The sequence below is a fragment of the Salmo salar genome, chromosome 01 (assembly GCF_965601325.2).
Source record: "Salmo salar chromosome 01, fSalSal1, whole genome shotgun sequence".
NCBI classification, from domain to species: Eukaryota; Metazoa; Chordata; class Actinopteri; order Salmoniformes; family Salmonidae; genus Salmo; species Salmo salar.
This window is the reverse complement of record NC_138291.1, coordinates 137,587,690-137,607,059: the sequence shown is the minus strand read 5'-3', so window position 1 is coordinate 137,607,059 and position 19,370 is coordinate 137,587,690. Positions and strand designations below refer to the sequence as shown.

The 19,370-nt window shown below is 41.9% G+C and overlaps 1 protein-coding gene across 1 annotated transcript; it reads right to left on the bottom strand.

Annotated features, from left to right (window-relative positions):
- Positions 1–223: 223 nt before the first annotated feature.
- Positions 224–18,881, bottom strand: tcp4 (Activated RNA polymerase II transcriptional coactivator p15). The gene is made up of 5 exons (NM_001141005.2): positions 18,812–18,881; positions 16,668–16,749; positions 14,184–14,312; positions 1,008–1,116; positions 224–614 (listed from the first exon to the last, which is right to left on the bottom strand). Exons 2-5 carry the CDS (start codon positions 16,746–16,748, stop codon positions 535–537), a joined length of 399 nt encoding a protein of 132 aa, NP_001134477.1. The 5' UTR covers position 16,749; positions 18,812–18,881; the 3' UTR covers positions 224–534.
- Positions 18,882–19,370: the final 489 nt, after the last annotated feature.

The window sequence follows — 19,370 nt, the reverse complement described above, 5'->3', positions numbered from 1 at the left end:
GCAGATGAGCAGGAAGGACCTCTATGAGTCTGCCAATTCATGTTATATTGGCTCTTGGTTCTTATTTTATCTGTATTTATACCATTCTCTTGTAAATATGCTTTTAATAGATATGATGAAATCGAGATATATCTGGATAACAGTCAAACATCCTCATTTACAAGCTGACATACAGAAGTGATACAAACTACTGTAATAATAAAAACATTTCAACAAAATGTTGTCCCTTTAAATGGCTTTTATTGATTACTTATTATAGCAAACCCAATAAGACAAACACACACATACGGCTACATCTGAAGCACTCAACAAGCATAACATACATTGGGTTTTCAAACACAGCACAAGAAGAAGTAAACAGAAACTTAAAGCTTAAAATATACACAATGTTGTCTTGGTCGGTCACTTAAAAAATGTGGGTCTCTTCCTTTAAAAATGTTTCAATAACAATATAAAAAATGGTGGGAAAGTTAACAACAAAAACAGAATGTATGGTTGTGGATGGTAAATCCCAGGCAGCCAGAGGCCTCCCTCTTATATCGCCTTCACAGCGTCGTCTATCTCAGAGATTTGATCCTTCAGCTGGTTCCACTGCTCTGGGTTTAGTGAGATACCTGGGCACGGAACAGAGGAAAGTTGGACAGAGGAAAGTAAACTGACCTAGGTTCAGTTAATGAATCCAGAAAAGTAGCATCACTGGGCTTAATGTCAAACATGACATCTGGGTACCACTGTGTGCAGTGTGTCTCGGTATAGAGGTGGAAAAATACACATAGAAATTATGATTACACTTAACATTTGTTATCCTTTTAAAATGTTTGTAAAGGGCTTATGGAGCTGATAAATCATTAATAAAACAGTTTTAACTCATTCTTTGAAGCACCGAAACAACGATAAAACTATTTCAAACAATGATTCATCATTCCAAATCCATATGTGTGTTTGCAGAGTGACAGCATGACGGTGGGCTCAGGGGCCAGGGTCCTGCTGTGACAGATCTTACTTACCTTTCCTGCCCGGCTTCATCTCTCCCTCCTGGTCCATCCAGTACTCACGGATGTCAATCAGACACTTCCCTTTGAATTCACGAACACTCACATACCTCATCTTCCCAATCTGAAATTAAAAACAAAGATGCACGTGAAGACAACCATATCGCAGACCTTCCAACTTTGAACCATTTTTACGAGTATCAGCGCAACGGCGGCCCCCACCAGCCCCCATGCGCGCAACACCCACACTCCTAAAATCATAGGCAAATGCACTCTTTTCTTATTGACCTAATAATGATATTGGCAGAAGACTGTCTCAGCAGGAACGATAGCCTACAAGGTGTCCGTATTACCGCCACATTGGCAGTCAGGAGTCACGACCTCAGTCAAATTCCATGTGACCGTTGTGACACCGTAGAACTCGCTCGGATGCCTCTGATGGTCATTAGTAGAATACCAAACGTGCTAACGGCCAGTTGCTAATGGCCTGGTACTCAGCAATCCATTGTCCCTGTAATCACTCTGGCATCAATGCAAATGCGACCGGAAAATCCTATCAAACTCTTCATGAGAGCCTTGGCTTTCAAAGTTGGAGCGGAATAGGATCACCTGTGGCGCAGGTAGAGCCAGCTCCTCATAGCTGGTTGATGCAATGGTCCTGTTGTGCAACATATCTATAAGGCTATGCCATGCAATTGAGTGACAAAAGAGTTTTGCTGGCCTCTATTAAAAAGAGGGTGCCATCAGCTTTCGATAGGACAGGACAATATTTATTTCTCAACTTTCCATATGCTAAGCACTTTACAACCGGAGTAGCCTACCTGGCTGAGAAAAGCATCCTCCATTTGTTATTGAAGTGCATAAGGGTGACATGTATTTTTTTCCCCCCTGCCCCTGTTCCAACAAGTGCATGACAATGGTCCATTCTAAATCAAAACTAACTTCACAGATATTATTTGGTATATGTAAAGACAGGATTAAATTGAGAATTGTCTTAATGGTGAGAATATTATCACTTGTGATTGATGCACAGCGCAATTTTTGGGGGGGCGACTTTAAAAAAAAGAAAATCAGTCTCATTCATCATGTAGCCTAGACCATAGGCCTAGATGTTTTGTATCACAACTGAAGTGGCCAAGTAACTCTAAACGTATCCTATAGGCCTAGGACCCCTGGAACATGGTTGGAGAGCCCATAGCCTACAGAGCCTAGTGAAACATGTGTTCTTATAAACCCTGTCATTGCGCAATCCAGTTTGAAAACAGAGTTCCGACAGGCCACTATTTAATAAAAGCATATCCCAGCTTTCTCGTGCTGCTTTATTTATTGCTAAATTCGTACAAATTAAGCACATTAATCTGCTTTACAAACAGTGTAGCCTATTAGGCATATTAAAAAAATTACATTCGCTATGCGAGTGCAGGTTATGGACATATTTTTTTTGTGGGCAATTCTAACTAAAAAATAATTCCACACATACTGTGTATTGGGCTCCCGAGTGGCGCAGTGGCCAAAGACACTGCACCTCAAGAGGTGTCTGCAGTACAAGAGGTGTCACTGCCATACCTGGTTCAAATCCAGGCTGTATAACACCTGGCCGTGATTGGGAATCCCATAGGGCGGCACGCATTTGTTCCATATATTATTATTTTGTAAATATTTTATTTAACCTTTATTTAACTAGGCAAGTCAGTTAAGAACAAATTCTTATTTACAATGACGGCCTACACCGGCCTAACCCGGACGAAGCTGGGCCAATTGTGCACCGCCCTATGGGACTCCCAATCACAGCCAGTTGTTATACAGCCTGGATTTGAACCAGGGTGTCTGAAGTGTCATCTCAAGCACTAAGATGCAGTGCCTTAGACCGCTGCGCAACTCAGGAGCCCGTAAAGACCAGATTGTTATGTAAAGACCAGATTCAATTGAGAAAATTGCGTGTGAATATTATCAAGTGCTTGCCAAATTGTGAATGGGACTGACGAAGTGTGTGCAGCCTGCACAAGAAACAGAGCAGAGCAGTTCCCTTTCCTGAAACCTTTTTTTTTTTATCATAAATTTGTTGCATCATGCAGCCTTGGAATGTATTACAAATCCAAACATATAGCCTAACGTTTGTATCACAACAAAAGTTTCATAAAAAAAACTAAATTAAGCACATATGAGCACAATGAAGCACCTGTTTGTTAACCGCTCAACACAGAATAGCCACGTGCGCACACTCCCTCAGAAATCATTTGGGGGGGGGGAAATATCCTTTCTATTTTATTCAGCTATGTTCATTGTATTTTTCTTATTATAAAATATAAAGTAATGCCACAGGAATTATAAGCAAATCGTGTCTGCTAAATGAACTAGTGTAGCCCACAGCATGGCCAGATCAGGACCTAACATAAATGACAACTCAAGAATATGCTATTCTGTTCTTCTAAATTAGGCTACATTTTTTTCATATCATAAAGTTTCTTTATCCCTGCCTAAAATAAAGATTGGATTTACTGTGATGGTGTAGGCTATATTACATGGATCTATTAGACTTGTTTTTTTTAATTGATGTAGGCTTGATGTTCCAAAAGGTTTGCATCGGTGGCTCGTAGGCTATGCGTGGAAGCCGGAGAAGCTAAACATGTTTATGTTAGTTAACGGTCAACTGCCGTGAGACGGGCAGTTATTTGAATGACAAATCACCGGCTGACAAAATTTCATGACCGCCCCAGCCCTGGGCTACACTCTTAGGAAAAAAAGGTTCCAAAAGAGTTCTTCAGCTGTACCCATAGGAAAAGACAACTAGTTTCAAAGAGTCATCTTTTCCAACATGCTGAAACTTTAAAGTCACTTGTTGTGATTTCAGTTGACGAACAACTTTGTTTGCCTCTAACTCCTCTAGCTCCACAATGAAATAGGCTGCAGGCCAGGCAGCAGGCTGTTAGCCAGCCTGCCAGTTTAGTGGAGTCTGCCACTAGCACAGTCAGCGTAGTCAGCTCAGCTTTCCCCATTGAGACTGTGTCTGTGCCTTGATCTAGGTTGGGCAAAATTAAAGATGGCGGTGTTCGCTTTAGCAATCTCACTAGTATAAAGACCTCCTCCATTCCTGCCATTATTGAAAGAGATTGTGATACCTCACATCTCAAAATAGGACTACTTAATGTTAGATCCCTCACTTCAAAGGCAGTTATAGTCAATGAACTAATCACTGATCATGATCTTGATGTGATTGGCCTGACTGAAACATGGCTTAAGCCTGATGAATTTACTGTGTTAAATGAGGCCTCACCCCCTGGTTACACTAGTGACCATATCCCCCGCGCATCCCGCAAAGGCGGAAGTGTTGCTAACATTTATGATAGCAAATTTAAATTTACCCCCAAAAAAACAACAACGACGTTTTCGTCTTTTGAGCTTCTAGTCATGAAATCTATGCAGCCTACTCACTCACTTTTTATAGCTACTGTTAACAGGCCTCCTGGGCCATATGCAGCGTTCCTCACGGAGTTCCCTGAATTCCTATCGGACCTTGTAGTCATCGCAGATAATATTCAAATTTTTGGTGACTTTAATATTCACATGGAAAAGTCCACAGACCCACTCCAAAAGGCTTTCAGAGCCATCATCGGCTCAGTGGGTTTTGTCCAACATGTCTCTGGACCTACTCACTGCCACAGTCATACTCTGGACCTAGTTTTGTCCCATGGAATAAATGTTGTGGATCTTAATGTTTTTCCTCATAATCCTGGACTATCGGACTAGCATTTTATTACGTTCGCAATCGCAACAAATAATCTGCTCAGACCCCAACCAAGAAGTATTAAAAGTCGTGCTATAAATTCTCAGACAACCCAAAGATTCCTTGATGCCCTTCCAGACTCCCTCTGCCTACCCAAGGACATCAGAGGACAAAAATCAGTTAACCACCTAACCGAGGAACTCAATTTAACCTTGTGCAATACCCTAGATGCAGTTGCACCCCTAAAAACATTTGTCATAAGAAACTAGCTCCCTGGTATACAGAAAATACACGAGCTCTGAAGCAAGCTTGCAGAAAATTGGAACGGAAATGGCGCCACACCAAACTGGAAGTCTTCCGACTAGCTTGGAAAGACAGTACCGTGCAGTATCGAAGAGCCCTCACTGCTGCTCGATCATCCTATTTTTCCAACATAATTGAGGAAAATAAGAACAATCCGAAATTTCTTTTTGATACTGTCGCAAAGCTAACTAAAAAGCAGCATTCCCCAGGAGAGGATGGCTCTCACTTCAGCAGTGATGAATTCATGAACTTCTTTGAGGAAAAGATCATGATCATTAGAAAGCAAATTACGGACTCCTCTTTAAATCTGCGTATTCCTCCAAAGCTCCGTTGTCCCGAGTCTGCACAACCCTGCCAGGACCTAGGATCAAGGGAGACACTAAAGTGTTTTAGTACTATATCTCTTGACACAATGATGAAAATAATCATGGCCTCTAAACCTTCAAGCTGCATACCGGACCCTATTCCAAATAAACTACTGAAAGAGCTGCTTTCTGTGCTTGGCCCTCCTATGTTGAACATAATAAACGGCTCTCTATCCACCAGATGTGTACCAAACTCACTAAAAGTGGCAGTAATAAAGCCTCTCTTGAAAAAGCCAAATCTTGACCCAGAAATTATAAAAAACTAATCGGCCTATATCGAATCTTCCATTCCTCTCAAAAAAAATTGAAAAAGCTGTTGCGCAGCAACTCACTGCCTTCCTGAAGACAAACAATGTACACGAAACGCTTCAGTCTGGTTTTAGACCCCATCATAGCACTGAGACTGCACTTGTGAAGGTGGTAAATGACCTTTTAATGACGTCAGACCGAGGTTCTGCGTCTGTCCTCGTGCTCCTAGATCTTAGTGCTGCTTTTGATACCATCGATTAGCACATTCTTTTGGAGAGATTGGAAACCCAAATTGGTCTACATGGACAAGTTCTGGCCTGGTTTAGGTCTTATCTGTCGGAAAGATATCAGTTTGTCTCTGTGAATGGTTTGTCCTCTGTCAAATCAACTGTAAATTTCGGTGTTCCTCAAGGTTCCGTTTTAGGACCACTATTGTTTTCACTATATATTTTACCTCTTGGGAATGTCATTCGAAAACATAATGTTAAATTTCACTGCTATGCGGATGACACACAGCTGTACATTTCAATGAAACATGGTGAAGCCCCAAAATTGCCCTCGCTAGAAGCCTGTCTCTCAGACATAAGGAAGTGGATGGCTGCAAACTTTCTACTCTTAAACTCGGACAAAACAGAGATGCTTGTTCTAGGTCCCAAGAAAAAAAGAGATCTTCTGTTGAATCTGACAATTAATCTGGATGGTTGTACAGTCGTCTCAAATAAAACTGAAGGACCTCGGCGTTACTCTGGACCCTGATCTCTCTTTTGAAGAACATATCAAGACTGTTTCAAGGACAGCTTTTTTCCATCTACGAAACATTGCAAAAATCAGAAACTTTCTGTCCAAAAATGACGCAGAAAAATTAATCCATGCCTTTGTTACTTCTAGGTTGGACTACTGCAATGCTCTACTTTCCGGCTACCCGGATAAAGCACTAAATCAACTTCAGTTAGTGCTAAATAAGGCTGCTAGAATCCTGACTAGAACCAAAAAATTTGATCATATTACTCCAGTGCTAGCCTCCCTACACTGGCTTCCTGTTAAGGCAAGGGCTGATTTCAAGGTTTTACTGCTAACCTACAAAGCATTACATGGGCTTGCTCCTACCTATCTTTCCGATTTGGTCCTGCCGTACATACCTACACGTACGCTACGGTCACAAGACGCGGGCCTCCTAATTGTTCCTAGAATTTCTAAGCAAACAGCTGGAGGCAGGGCTTTCACCTATAGAGATCCATTTTTATGGAATAGTCTGCCTACTCATGTGAGAGACGCAGACTCAGTCTCATACTTTAAGTCTTTACTGAAGACATATCTCTTCAGTAGGTCCTATGATTAAGTGTAGTCTGGCCCAGGGGTGTGAAGGTGAACGGAAAGGCTGGAGCAACGAACCGCCCTTGCTGTCTCTGCCTGGCCGGTTTCCCCTCTTTCCACTGGGATTCTCTGCCTCTACCCCTATTACGGGGGCTGAGTCACTGGCTTACTGGTGTTCTTCCATGCCGTCCCTGGGAGGGGTGCGTCACTTGAGTGGGTTGAGTCACTGACGTGGTCTTCCTGTCTGGGTTGGCGCCCCCCGTGGGGCTGTGCCGTGGCGGAGATCTTTGTGGGCTATACTCGGCCTTGTCCCGGGATGGTATGTTGGTGGTTGGAGATATCCCTCCAGTGGTGTGGAGGCTGTGCTTTGGCAAAGTGGGTGGGGTTATATCCTACCTGTTTGGCCCTGTCCGGGGGTTTCATCGGATGGGGCCACAGTGTCTGCTGACCCCTCCTGTCTCAGCCTCCAGTATTTATGCTGCAGTAGTTTATGTGTCGGGGGGCTAGGGTCAGTCTGTCACATCTGGAGTATTTCTCTTGTCTTTTCCGGTGTCCTGTGTGAATTTAAATATGCTCTCTTTCTTTTCTCTTTCTTTCTTTCTTTCTTTCTTTCTTTCTTTCTTTCTTTCTTTCTTTCTTTCTCTCTCTCACGGAGGACCTGAGCCCTAGGACCATGCCTCAGGACTACCTGGCTTGATGACTCCTTGCTGTCCCCAGTTCACCTGGCCGTGCTGCTGCTCCAGTTCCAACTGTTCTGCCTGCAGCTATGGAACCCTGACCTGTTCACCGGACGTGCTACCTGTTCCAGACCTGTTGTCCCAGACCTGCTAGAACCCTGACCTATTCACTGGACGTGCTACCTGTCCCAGACCTGCTGTTTTCAACTCTCTAGAGACAGCAGGAGCGGTAGAGATACTCTCAAAGATCGGCTATGAAAAAGCCAACTGACACTTACTCTTGTGTTACTGACTTGTTGCACCCTCGACAACTACTATGATTATTATTATTTGACAATGCTGGTCATTTATGAACATTTGAACATCTAGGCCATGTGCTGTTATAATCTCCACCCGGCACAGCCAGAAGAGGACTGGCCACCCCTCATAGCCTGGTTCCTCTCTAGGTTTCTTCCTAGGTTTTGGCCTTTCTAGGGAGTTTTTCCTAGCCACCGTGCTTCTACACCTGCATTGCTTGCTGTTTGGGGTTTTAGGCTGGGTTTCTCTACAGCACTTTGTGATATCAGCTGATGTAAGAAGGGCTATATAAATACATTTGATGAATGGTTTGTACAGTGGCAGGTTTTGTGTTAGATGCTAAGTTGCAACCATCAGGTCTACTCTGTCTAGCAACCCATCAAATTTGTCCTATCTTTGACCTCAATTGATCAGCTTCAATTCCACAGAGGGGAATTCCTTTGTACGGCTCTTGAAGAATCCATGTGGATGGGTTGAAGATTCTTGATATAGCTCTCCTGTTGCATCAGTATTGTCCCATCAACTGTAATAAACTCTATGCCAACATAACAAAAATGATCATGCTCCTCACGGCCTACCTGGAAAACAGCTTTGAGGTTTGGAATCACAGTTGTAGCAAAGGTCTGTGAGCCACCCCAGATAAAGTCATCAACATGACAGGCAAGTACTCCAGTCACATTGCAGTCTTGATCAAGCCAATAGAAGACTTCAGGATCCACTTGTGACATTTTTCCACCTGTATTCAGCATTGTTGCTTTGACTTTGTTGTACCAGTAGAGTGATGCATCTGCCAGGCCATACACACACTTTTAGTTTCCACAGTGTTCCTTCGCTCTTAGCTTCATGCGGAGGTCGGATATGAATGTCCCTTGACAGCTCTGTTCCCTGCAAAAATGCAGATTTGTTGTCTATGATAGGACAAATTCTATGGGTTGCTTGACAGAGTAGACCTGATGGTTGCAACTTTGCATCTAACCCAAAACACGCCACTGTACAAACCATTCATGAGGCAAAGTTGTTCGTCAACTGAAATCACAACAAGTGACTTTAAAGTTTCATCATGTTGGAAAAGATGACTCTTTGAAACTAGTTGTCTTCAGTGATGCTTCCCTAGGGAACCTTACACATGGAGGCACACAACTAGTTTCAAAGAGTCATCTTTTCCAACATGATGAAACTTTAAAGTCACTTGTTGTGATTTCAGTTGACGAACAACTTTGCCTCATGAATGGTTTGTACAGTGGCGTGTTTTGTGTTAGATGACAAGTTGTTTTGTGTTAGATGCACAGTTACAACCATCAGGTCGACTGTCTCTGGAATTAAGTTTCCATTTTTTCTGGCAGATCACTGTCATCAGCAATCTGAGTGACTCTGAGGCGTATGTCAGTGAGTCTTTTGGGAGTTCTTTAGCAGCCAGCTCCTCAAAACCTCTAGATTTGCTTTAGGCACTATTCCAGTTAAGGATTCTTTAAGGGTACACACCCACCTTGTTGAGACACATTTTTGGCCAATGTCTTTGACTTCCTCAAACACTAAATTTTTCCTCCAATTACTGAGCTCATCTAGCTTAGCTGAGTCAAATGACACGTCCTTTGTTTCAAGTACATCATCATTTTGAATGTCATTCTATTTTTCTCGATTTTCCATTGGTTCAATTCTGAGATGATCTACAAGTGACAGGTCAGCTGACCCTGTTGTACCAGAAAGTGTAGCTGGTTCAGAGTACTGCAAGTTGTACCAGTTCTGGTGTTTTCCTTTTGCTTTTCCTGCTCGTCCAATGACGGTTGCTGTATGTGGAATACCACTTTCTCTGTCCATGTATTTAACAGCTTGTCCAGTTTTCTGATTAGAACAAACAACCATGTTGTCTTAACCTCTATGGGCTGCGTCCCACCCGTGGTGCACTCCATCAACAGCAGGTGCATTTCAAGAGCGGCAAATTTGAATCCAAATAAATGTCAAAATTCAAATTTTTCAAACATACAACTATTTTACACCCTTTGAAAGATAAACATCTCCTTAATCTAACCACGTTTTACGATTTCAAAAAGGTTTTACGGCGAAAGCATAAATTTAGAGTATGTTAGGACAGTACATTTACAAGAGTTGTGTGTAATGTTTTGTCAATTCAAAGACAGGGTCACCAAAACCATAAAACCAGCTAAAATGATGCACTAACCTTTTACAATCTCCATCAGATGACACTCCTAGGACATTATGTTAGACAATGCATGCATTTTTAGTTCTATCAAGTTCATATTTATATCCAAAAACAGCGTTTTACTATGGCATTGATGTTGAGGAAATCGTTTCCCTCCAATAACCGGCAGTCAAGTCAGCATCACAAATTAAATAATTAAAATTAGAAAACATTGGTAAAATATTATATTGTCATTTAAAGAATTATAGATTTACATCTCTTGAACGCAATCAACTTGCCAGATTTAAAAATAATCTTACTGGGAAATCACACTTTGCAATAATCTGAGCACTGCGCCCAGAAAAATACGCGTTGCGAATCAGACTAGTCGTCATGTTGGGGAGATCTAAAATCGAAAATACTATGTAAATAATCCATTACCTTTGATTCTCTTCATCAGATGTCACTTCCAGGTATCACAGGTCCATAACGAATGTAGTTTTGTTCAAAAAAGCTCATCATTTATGTCCAAAAATCTCCGTCTTGTTAGCACATGATCTAAGCCCGCCGGACTTCACTTCATGAACGAGGGGAAAAAATATATTTACGTTCGTTCAAACATGTCAAACGTTGTATAGCATAAATCATTAGGGCCTTTTTTAACCAGAACATGAATAATATTCAAGGTGGACGAATGCATACTCTTTTATAACGTATTGGAACGAGGGTACCCAACATGAACTCGCGCGCCAGGTGTCTAATGGGCCATCATCGTTCCATGGCTCTTGTTCGGTCAGATCTCCCTCCAGAAGACTCAAAACACTTTGTAAAGGCTGGTGACATCTAGTGGAAGCAATAGGAAGTGCCAAAATATTCCTCAGCCCCTGTGTTTTTCAATGGCATAGGTTTAAAGGTAATACAACACATCAGGTATCCACTTCCTGTCAGAAAATGTCTCAGGGTTTTGCCTGCCAAATGAGTTCTGTTATACTCACAGACACCATTCAAACAGTTTTAGAAACTTTAGAGTGTTTTCTATCCATATATAATAAGTATATGCATATTCTAGTTACTGGGTAGGATTAGTAACCAGATTAAATCGGGTACATTTTTTTATCCAGCCGTGCAAATACTGCCCCCTAGCCCTAACAGGTTAACACATGTGGCTGTTATTGAATGGTTTCCTCATTTGAACGCTCAACAGTATTATCTGTGGCATGGTTGAAGGTCTCTGCTCAATTTCCTGTGTCAGTTTCAGTGTCCATATCATTGGATGCGTCATCTGGTAGGTTTGTGTCTGTTACTGTGTCCTTTTCATTAGGAGACTGATTCTCAGCAACAGCCCCTCTATCTTGTTGATCATTTACTTTCCGCAATCTTGAGTGATGCACCCTGACCATGGTGCCTCTGTGCCTCACAAATGACAGTCAACTTGTTTGTAGTACACTTTGTTTCCAGTTTCGTACTTCTCATCGGTGGGTCATAGCTGTTTACGCAGAGCCCTGCGAATTCTTTCTGAGCACTCTGCTTCAGTGAACGCTTTTCTCGCTGCATGTAGTGCTGAAAGGTGCTGTCCCACCCATGCACTCACACTGGTCCCTTCTAGTGCTGGTGGCTTGTCAACCAGTACAGAGGGAAGATTAGGGTTCTGCCCGAACACTAGTTGGTATGGGCTGTAATCATGAACATTGTGCAGCGAGTTTTTTGCCATCAAAGCCCAATCTATGGCTGTTTTCCAGTCACATTCATTGCCTTGCTTCACTTTCAACATGATCTCTGTGAGTGTTTGATTGTGTCTCTCCAGAAGTCCATTGCTCCATGGACTGTATGCAGCAGTTGTCTTTACTTCCATGTTGAAGTTCTCTGCCATTTCTCTTATTTCATTATTATTGAATTCTCCTCCATTGTCACTGTACAATTTCTGGGGCGGGCCATGCACACTTACCCAGGAATGCATGAAGTGCCTGACGATGTCACTGGGTTTCTTTGTATTCACAATGCTTCCAGCGCTGAAGCATGTGAAGTGGTTGATTATGTGAAGGTACCACACACTTGGTCCTAGCTCATGTAGATCTACAGCCACTGTTTCATTGTACTTGGAAGCCAGTGGCTAACCAACAGCTGGTTTGGGCTTAGGTTTACTGTATTTTTGACATGTCTCACAACTGTTAAATATCTGCTGTAGAATGGAAATACTCTCATCATCATTATTCCCTGAACCGCTGAGTAATTTCTGAAGTCTGTCAACTGTAGAATGTCCAAACTGTTTGTGAAGCTTTAACAATACTTTGTGTTTTTCTTTTGTGTTTATGTTCTCTGTGACTGTCAGAATCTCCATGTGCTCTGTGTCCATTAGAATCTCATTTTTACATGGACTCTCTGTGATGTCTTTGTCTAAAATGTTCACACAATAGTGGCCTGAGGTAGTAAGTTCAAGAGTCACTGGTTGTTTAAACATCACTGCCTTGTCATTTTTTATGTCTAGTACAGCCCCTGCCTTCTTGAGGGAAGCTTTGCTTAATAGTAAGGGGATATCTGTAGGGACCACCTCTGTTTCAATGTGACACTTAGTCTGACCAATGTTTGCTGGTATCTTAACTCTCTTGGTAGAATGGACGATTCTCCCATCTCCAAATTTCAAAGCGCTGTTGCTTGGTGTGTCAATCATATTTTGTACTTCTTTCATATTTAGTTCACTGACATGGCTATCAAGCCATTTTGCACCACACACTGTCCGTGTACATGCAGTATCAATCACAGCAGATCCTAAGGATTCAACTATAAAAATCTCAGTATCAGAAGCAGATTCGTTTGAAAACACTGCTCTATCTCTGTGTTCACATTTTCCTCTGTTAGTTTAACTTGTTCATTTTTATGAGGACAGTCTTTAACCCAATGGTAAGTACTTTGACAAATAGCACATTTTGATCTCCTTCCATATTTGTCCAGTGGATTTGTGCCGGGCAATGGCACCCTCTTCTGGTTGTCTTGAGAACGTGACTTGTTGGCCCCCTTTTCTCTGCTGCTCAGTGTAATATGCTGCGTTACTCACTTGCATTCCATCTGTTATTGGCGCGACAGACATCAATAACATTATTATTTAGTGCCGACCTCATTTACGCAAAAGTCAGCACAGTACAAGCAGTCAAAGCCAACTGTTTTTCTCTACCATCTAGCCAGGCAGTATCTAGCAACTTGAAAGCTAACACTGCATCCGGGAGAACCATGTCGTACTTGCGCATCCTATTGTACCTCTGTCCGAAATCCATGATGTAGTCCGTCATTGCAACCAAAATATCTCCCGTAACACTGTCAAAGTTTGAATATGCCTCGTAGGCACGGTCTTTCTCTTCTTTAAGAAATACAGAATCCAGTGCTCTGATCAAAGTTCCCATACCGTCATCCTTGTTCAAATCCTCAACGGATATTTCCAGTGCTGTATCTCTCGCTCTTCCCTCGAGCGATAATACCACCGCAAGTGCTTGCTTTTTCGCGTCCAGATTAGTAACCCGTGTCCAGATTCCAAGTTCATTTTCCCAACTTTCGTACGACCTCTTCTCGTCGAAGCGAGGTGGCGCATTGTAGTTATTCAACATCCTCTGCTACCAATGTTAACTCGAAATGACACAACGACAAGGTTCCAGTTTAACAAAGTTTACTATACCGTATGAACACACTACAAGGTAGCCATCGCACACCAGGCTAGGTCCATCAACAGCAAGCCTTCCCGCGCAGGCGCACTCTTGACAGAGTGGTAGCCCCGTAATAACAGAAATATAGGGATACTTAAAACATGAACTTAACAAATAGTACTGCGACTACGGGGCGGACGGAGCGGAGAGCTAGAGATGTTTCTCCTTGCCCGTCCTCCAATTGTCTCAGCTCCAACTTCAGACAGTTGAGTCAAAAACCACAACGTGCAAACTAGAAGCCTATTTTTTGTGTTTTAGGGTCATTTTTCATACCAGCATGCTTTGACCTCAAATTTCATCCATGGTATGCAAAAGGTCTGATATCGACATGCAACTAATGTTGCATCTTTTGTACTGGGGATGGACTGACACGGTGTCCTTCTGTGCTGGAGTCTGGTCGAGCAGCAACACAGAGCTCGGATCTCCTTACCTGAAACTTGTTGTCATCCTTGTCCTTGTTGCCGCTTCCCTTGGAGGTTCCACCAGGTTTGGAACTCTCCCCCCCTTTCGGTTTCTTAGCGGCTGGTTTCTCTGGTGCTGCTTGCTTTCTCTTCTTGGCCTACAACAGGGGTTCATTTCGACACATATAAAAATTGACTTTCTCTTCTGAGAGTACAAAAGGCAACCTCTGATTATAATACGAACTGTAGCAGGTTAACGTTTTTTGTCATGAATCTTGTTCTGGAGGCAGCTCTGCAGTGGTCACTAGCTGGCAAGGCCACAAAGTCATGAAATCTGAATTTAAACTTTACCCAAGCTTTAACCCTAACCACACTGCTCACCCTAACACCTAACCATAACCTTAAATTATGACCAAAAGGCACATTTTTGTTTTCATGAATTTTTACAATATAGCCCTTTTTTTTTTACTTTGCAGATGGCCCATCTAGCGGATATCGCTCAGTTCTGCCTCAAGGACAGGACTCATCCCAATAAACGTCAACCTGCTTTGTGCTCCCGAGTGGCGCAGCGGGATAAGGCACTGCATCTCAGTGTGAGAGGCGTCATTACAGATACCCTAGTTTGAATCCAGGCTATATCACAACAGGCCGTGATTGGGAGTCACATAGGGCGACGCACAATTGGCCCAGCGTCGTCCGTGTTTGGCCGGCATTGTAAATAAGAATTTGTTCTTAACTGACTTGCCTAGTTAAATAAAGGATTAATTTAAAAAATCTAACATATGCAGCTATACAAAAACACAGCTTTGAATCTACGTACACTACCGTTTGAAAGTATGGGGTGACTTAGAAATGTCCTTGTTCTTGAAAGAAAAGCACATTTTTTTTTGCTATTAAAATAACATCAAATTGATCAGAAATACAGTGTAGACATTGTTAATGTTGTAAATGACTATTGTAGCTGGAAACAGCTGATTTTTGATGGAATATCTACATATGCGTAGAGGCCATTATCAGCAACCATCACTCCTGTGTTCCAATGACACAGTGTTAGCTAATCCAAGTTTATCATTTTAAAAGGCTAGTTGATCATTAGAAAACCCTTTTGCAATTATGTTAGCACAGCTGAAAACAGTTGTTCTCATTAAAGAGGCAATAAAACTGGCATTCTTTAGACTAGTTGAGTATCTGGAGCATGAGCATTTGTGGGTTCGATTACAGGCTCAAAATGTCCAGAAACAAAGTACTTTCTTCTGAAACTCGTCAGTCTATTCTTGTTCTGAGAAATGAAAGCTATTCCATGTGAGAAATTGCCACGAAACTGAAGATCTCGTACAATGCTGTGTACTACTCTCTTCACAGAACAGCGCAAACTAGCTCTAACCAGAATAGAAAGAGGATTACAAGAGGCCCCGGTGCAAGAGGACAAGTACATTAGTGTCTAGTTTGAGAAACAGACGCCTTACAAGTCCTCAACTAACAGCTTCATTAAATAGTACCCGCAAAACACCAGTCTTAACGTCAACAGTAAAGAGGTGACTCCGGGACGCTGGCCTTCTAGTCAGAGATCCTCTGTCCAGTGTCTGTGTTCTTTTGCCCATCTTAATCTTTTATTTTTTATTGGCCAGTCTGAGATATGGATTTTTCTTCGCAACTCTGCCTAGAAGGCCAGCATCCCGGAGTCGCCTCTTCGCTGTTGACGTTGAGACTAGTGCTTTCCAGTTACTATTTAATGAAGCTGCCAGTTGAGGACTTGTGAGGCGTCTGTTTCTCAAACTAGACACTCTAATGTACTTGTCCTCTTGCTCAGTTGTGCACCGGGGCCTCCCACACCTCTTTCTATTCTGGTTAGAGCCAGTTTGCACTGTTCTGTGAAGAGAGTAGTACACAGCGTTGTACGAGATCTTCAGTTTCGTGGCAATTTCTCGCATGGAATAGCCTTCATTTCTCAGAACAAGAATAGACTGACGAGTTTCAGAAGAAAGTACTTTGTTTCTGGCCATTTTGAGCCTGTAATCGAACCCACAAATGCTGATACTCCAGATACTCAACTAGCCTAAAGAATGCCAGTTTTAGTGCTTCTTTAATGAGAACAACAGTTTTCAGCTGTGCTAACATAATTGCAAAAGGGTTTTATAATGATCATCTAGCCTTTGGATTAGCTAACAGAATGTGCCATTGGAACACAGGAGTGATGGTTGCTGATAATGGGCCTCTGTAAGCCTATGTAGATATTCCATTAAAAAACAGCCGTTTCCAGCTACAATAGTCATTTACAACATTAACAATGTCTACACTGTATTTCTGATCAATTTCATGCTATTTTAATTGACTCTTTTTTTTGCTTTTCTTTCAAAAACAAGGACATTTGTAAGTGAACCCAAACTTTTGAACGGTAGTGTATATCTGAGCATTTTGAAATATTTGTGTCCTTTTCAGTTCTTTTGACGAAAACACAATGTCTTTACTTTGTGGCTTTGGATACAACACAGGAGCAGGGGGTGTCTGTTTACCTTGGTCTCAGTCTCACTGTCTGAGTCACTGGCACTGGCACTGCCAGAAGTAGATGACAGAACTTCCTTTGACTTGGGCATCCTGGAAAAAGATGATGCAATGACTGAATGAATACCATATTTTCGTAAGACTTCAATGCACAACGTTATCAAAATAAATCTACATTCCGAAGTGCATGAATATGTTCTATTGCAGTGTAACCTCTGATAATCTGCTTTATTATGTCTGTTTGTTACTGTGTGCAATGCATTATACAATAATTAGCAGATTAATGATAATCAGTGACCTAGTCTATAATGCACTCTTAGAAAAAAGGTGCTAAGTGGAACCATACAGGGTTCTTCGGTTTGTCCCCATAGGGGAACCCTTTTTAGTGCTGGGTAGAACCCTAGCTAGAACCCTCTAAGTACGGTTCCTCAAAGAGCCCCCTGTATATGGTTCTACCTAGAACAATAACCATTTTGTAATCTAAAGGTTCTTCCTAGAACCGTCTATGAATGATTCCACCAGCTTTACTAGCCTTTAAAATGGTATTATTTAGGACAAAACATTACATTTATCATCAGGCCTTTCTTTGAGGACGTAGTCAAAGATTTGTATAACTTAACCAAGATAAACCACACCCTGTCGTTTCAAATGGGAACAAATGAGCCATAGTGGGCAGAACAAGCAAGGAGATTGGCAGAGTCAAGCACGAGCTAGCGAAATCCTATTGGCGCATTCTAGCATGCATTTGCATATTTCCGTTGGGGAACGCCTACTCTGTAAAGTGCATGTGTGTAATAACTCAATTTTCCTTTGAACTCCTTCTAAACAACCCAACTTCGGCAAAGGATAAAGTCTACAAAACTTTGTCCACTCTGTTCGTAACAGATTGTAGTTTTGGGGACCGAAAACTGTATTGAGATCAAATGCTTAATCGATGAGTAAATTAACAGAATGTCGGCCAAAATCCCTCTCGTTCCATCACTGCCGGCCCCTGGCTTCTTCTTGCTACTATATTTGACGGTGAGTGGAAACGCCAACCGGGTGCTTCACATTTATACATCCGGTGAAATATCTGTCTTATTGTTCTATCCGTGGCCTAGTTATACTCTGACACAGTGGTGTCAGGAATCTCCTGGTTTACAGGCCACATCAGGCCTTCAGGTCACATTATGCGGGTTTGCAAAGTGATGTGTAATTCCTATTGGAATCCAGCCGGAGTTAGCATATCCAGTAAGTGGAATTGTTAATCAATTGCAACCTGCATTCAGAATGACTGCCAGGGTAGGGAAAACTGAATACTGAGACTACCTCAATCATCTAAACTGGAACAACCATCTAAGTAACGGGTGCAATAAAACCAACAGATTGGATTAGTTTAGAAAACGGTATGTTATTTATCTTTGTGTAGCATAAAATGTATTAGCCAATCATGTAGGGAGATTTTCAGAATTGTTTGTTTTACTGTAAAATATGTTTTTGCATGCAAAACATATTTTACAGTAAAACAAACAATTCTGAAAATCTCCCTACATGCTGGGAAACATAGATGGTTCTATGTAGAACCCTTCATGCCTTCCAAAAAAACATCCAAGAACCCTTTCTTCCAAAAACGGTTCTTAGGATGTTAAATGTTTCAGATAGAACACTTTGCCTAACAAAGCATCCTTGTCTTCCAAAAGGGGGTCTCATCAAAATGGTTATTGATTGAACCCTATCCCTCCGCAATGAACCCTTTACTACAGGTAGATAGATAGATGATGCAAAACAACTGATGTCGATATATACAGAAATCTATAACATTTCCACTGGACATTTTCCTACCTAAAAAAATTGTTACACGGTTCCCTCACGCTGATCCAGATGTAGTCCACGTGACCACCGAATATGTAAGTTCAAGTAATTTTATGTTTATTATTTCCATTTGCAATCTAGGACTGATTCGCTCGAATTATTGCACAGCTCGTCGAGCTGCTGTAGAAAATAGCACGCGCATACTCTGGTTAGGTAGGCCTGAATTAACCAATAATCCAACAATGTATCACGATCAATCGAGTTTGTAAAGTTCTTGCAGCACGGTTACAATGTTGCATTTAGGTTTGCACCATTGTTTGCTGCAGGTAGGAAATCTACATAGTAACAACAATACAGTACTTACGTGCAATATTTCACTGTATTGAGCTCGAGTGTCGTGAACGCGGATACTGTGAAGGCGCGAGATTAAGGCCTGCAAATCAATAATTTGTTGTCTTGTCAGAACCTGCGCTGTTTACCAAATCTTCCTTTCAAATGAACTGGACGAAGTAAAATCAGCACGAGGCTTTCTTCCTGTTCATGTGATCTAGAAATCAGTGGCGCAAATTTACTGCAGCTTCGATGCATCCGGAGGTAAACTGGTAGTTGTGGGAAATGGTGTTCCCTGATTGTGCTCCTGCTTACAGTTAAAGGCGCTGCATGGTCAATTAGATGTTTTTATTTTACAAGGCAGTTAAGAACAAATTCTTATTTACAATGACGGTCTAGGAATAGAGGCAGAACGACAGAATTTTACCATGTCAGCTCAGGGATTCGATCTAGCAACCTTTCAGTTACTGGCCCAACGCTCTAACCACCAGGTTAGCTGCCGCCCCATGTGTCTGCATTTACTGTGATATGGCCTCTGCATAAATCAGGGCATTCATGCTTCTTGCGATTCTCCGATCAGCGCAGAGCTGTCG

What these genes read in the sequence shown, in the direction of transcription:
- tcp4 (NM_001141005.2), bottom strand. Translation starts at nt 16,748, where the DNA reads ATGCCCAAGTCAAAGGAAGTTCTGTCATCTACTTCTGGCAGTGCCAGT. An exon ending in AGGATGACAACAAGTTTCAG is followed by an intron (nt 1,117 to 14,183) that starts GTAAGGAGATCC and finishes TTTTAATTTCAG; the next exon opens with ATTGGGAAGATGAGGTATGT. An exon ending in GATGAAGCCGGGCAGGAAAG is followed by an intron (nt 615 to 1,007) that starts GTAAGTAAGATC and finishes TTCCGTGCCCAG; the next exon opens with GTATCTCACTAAACCCAGAG.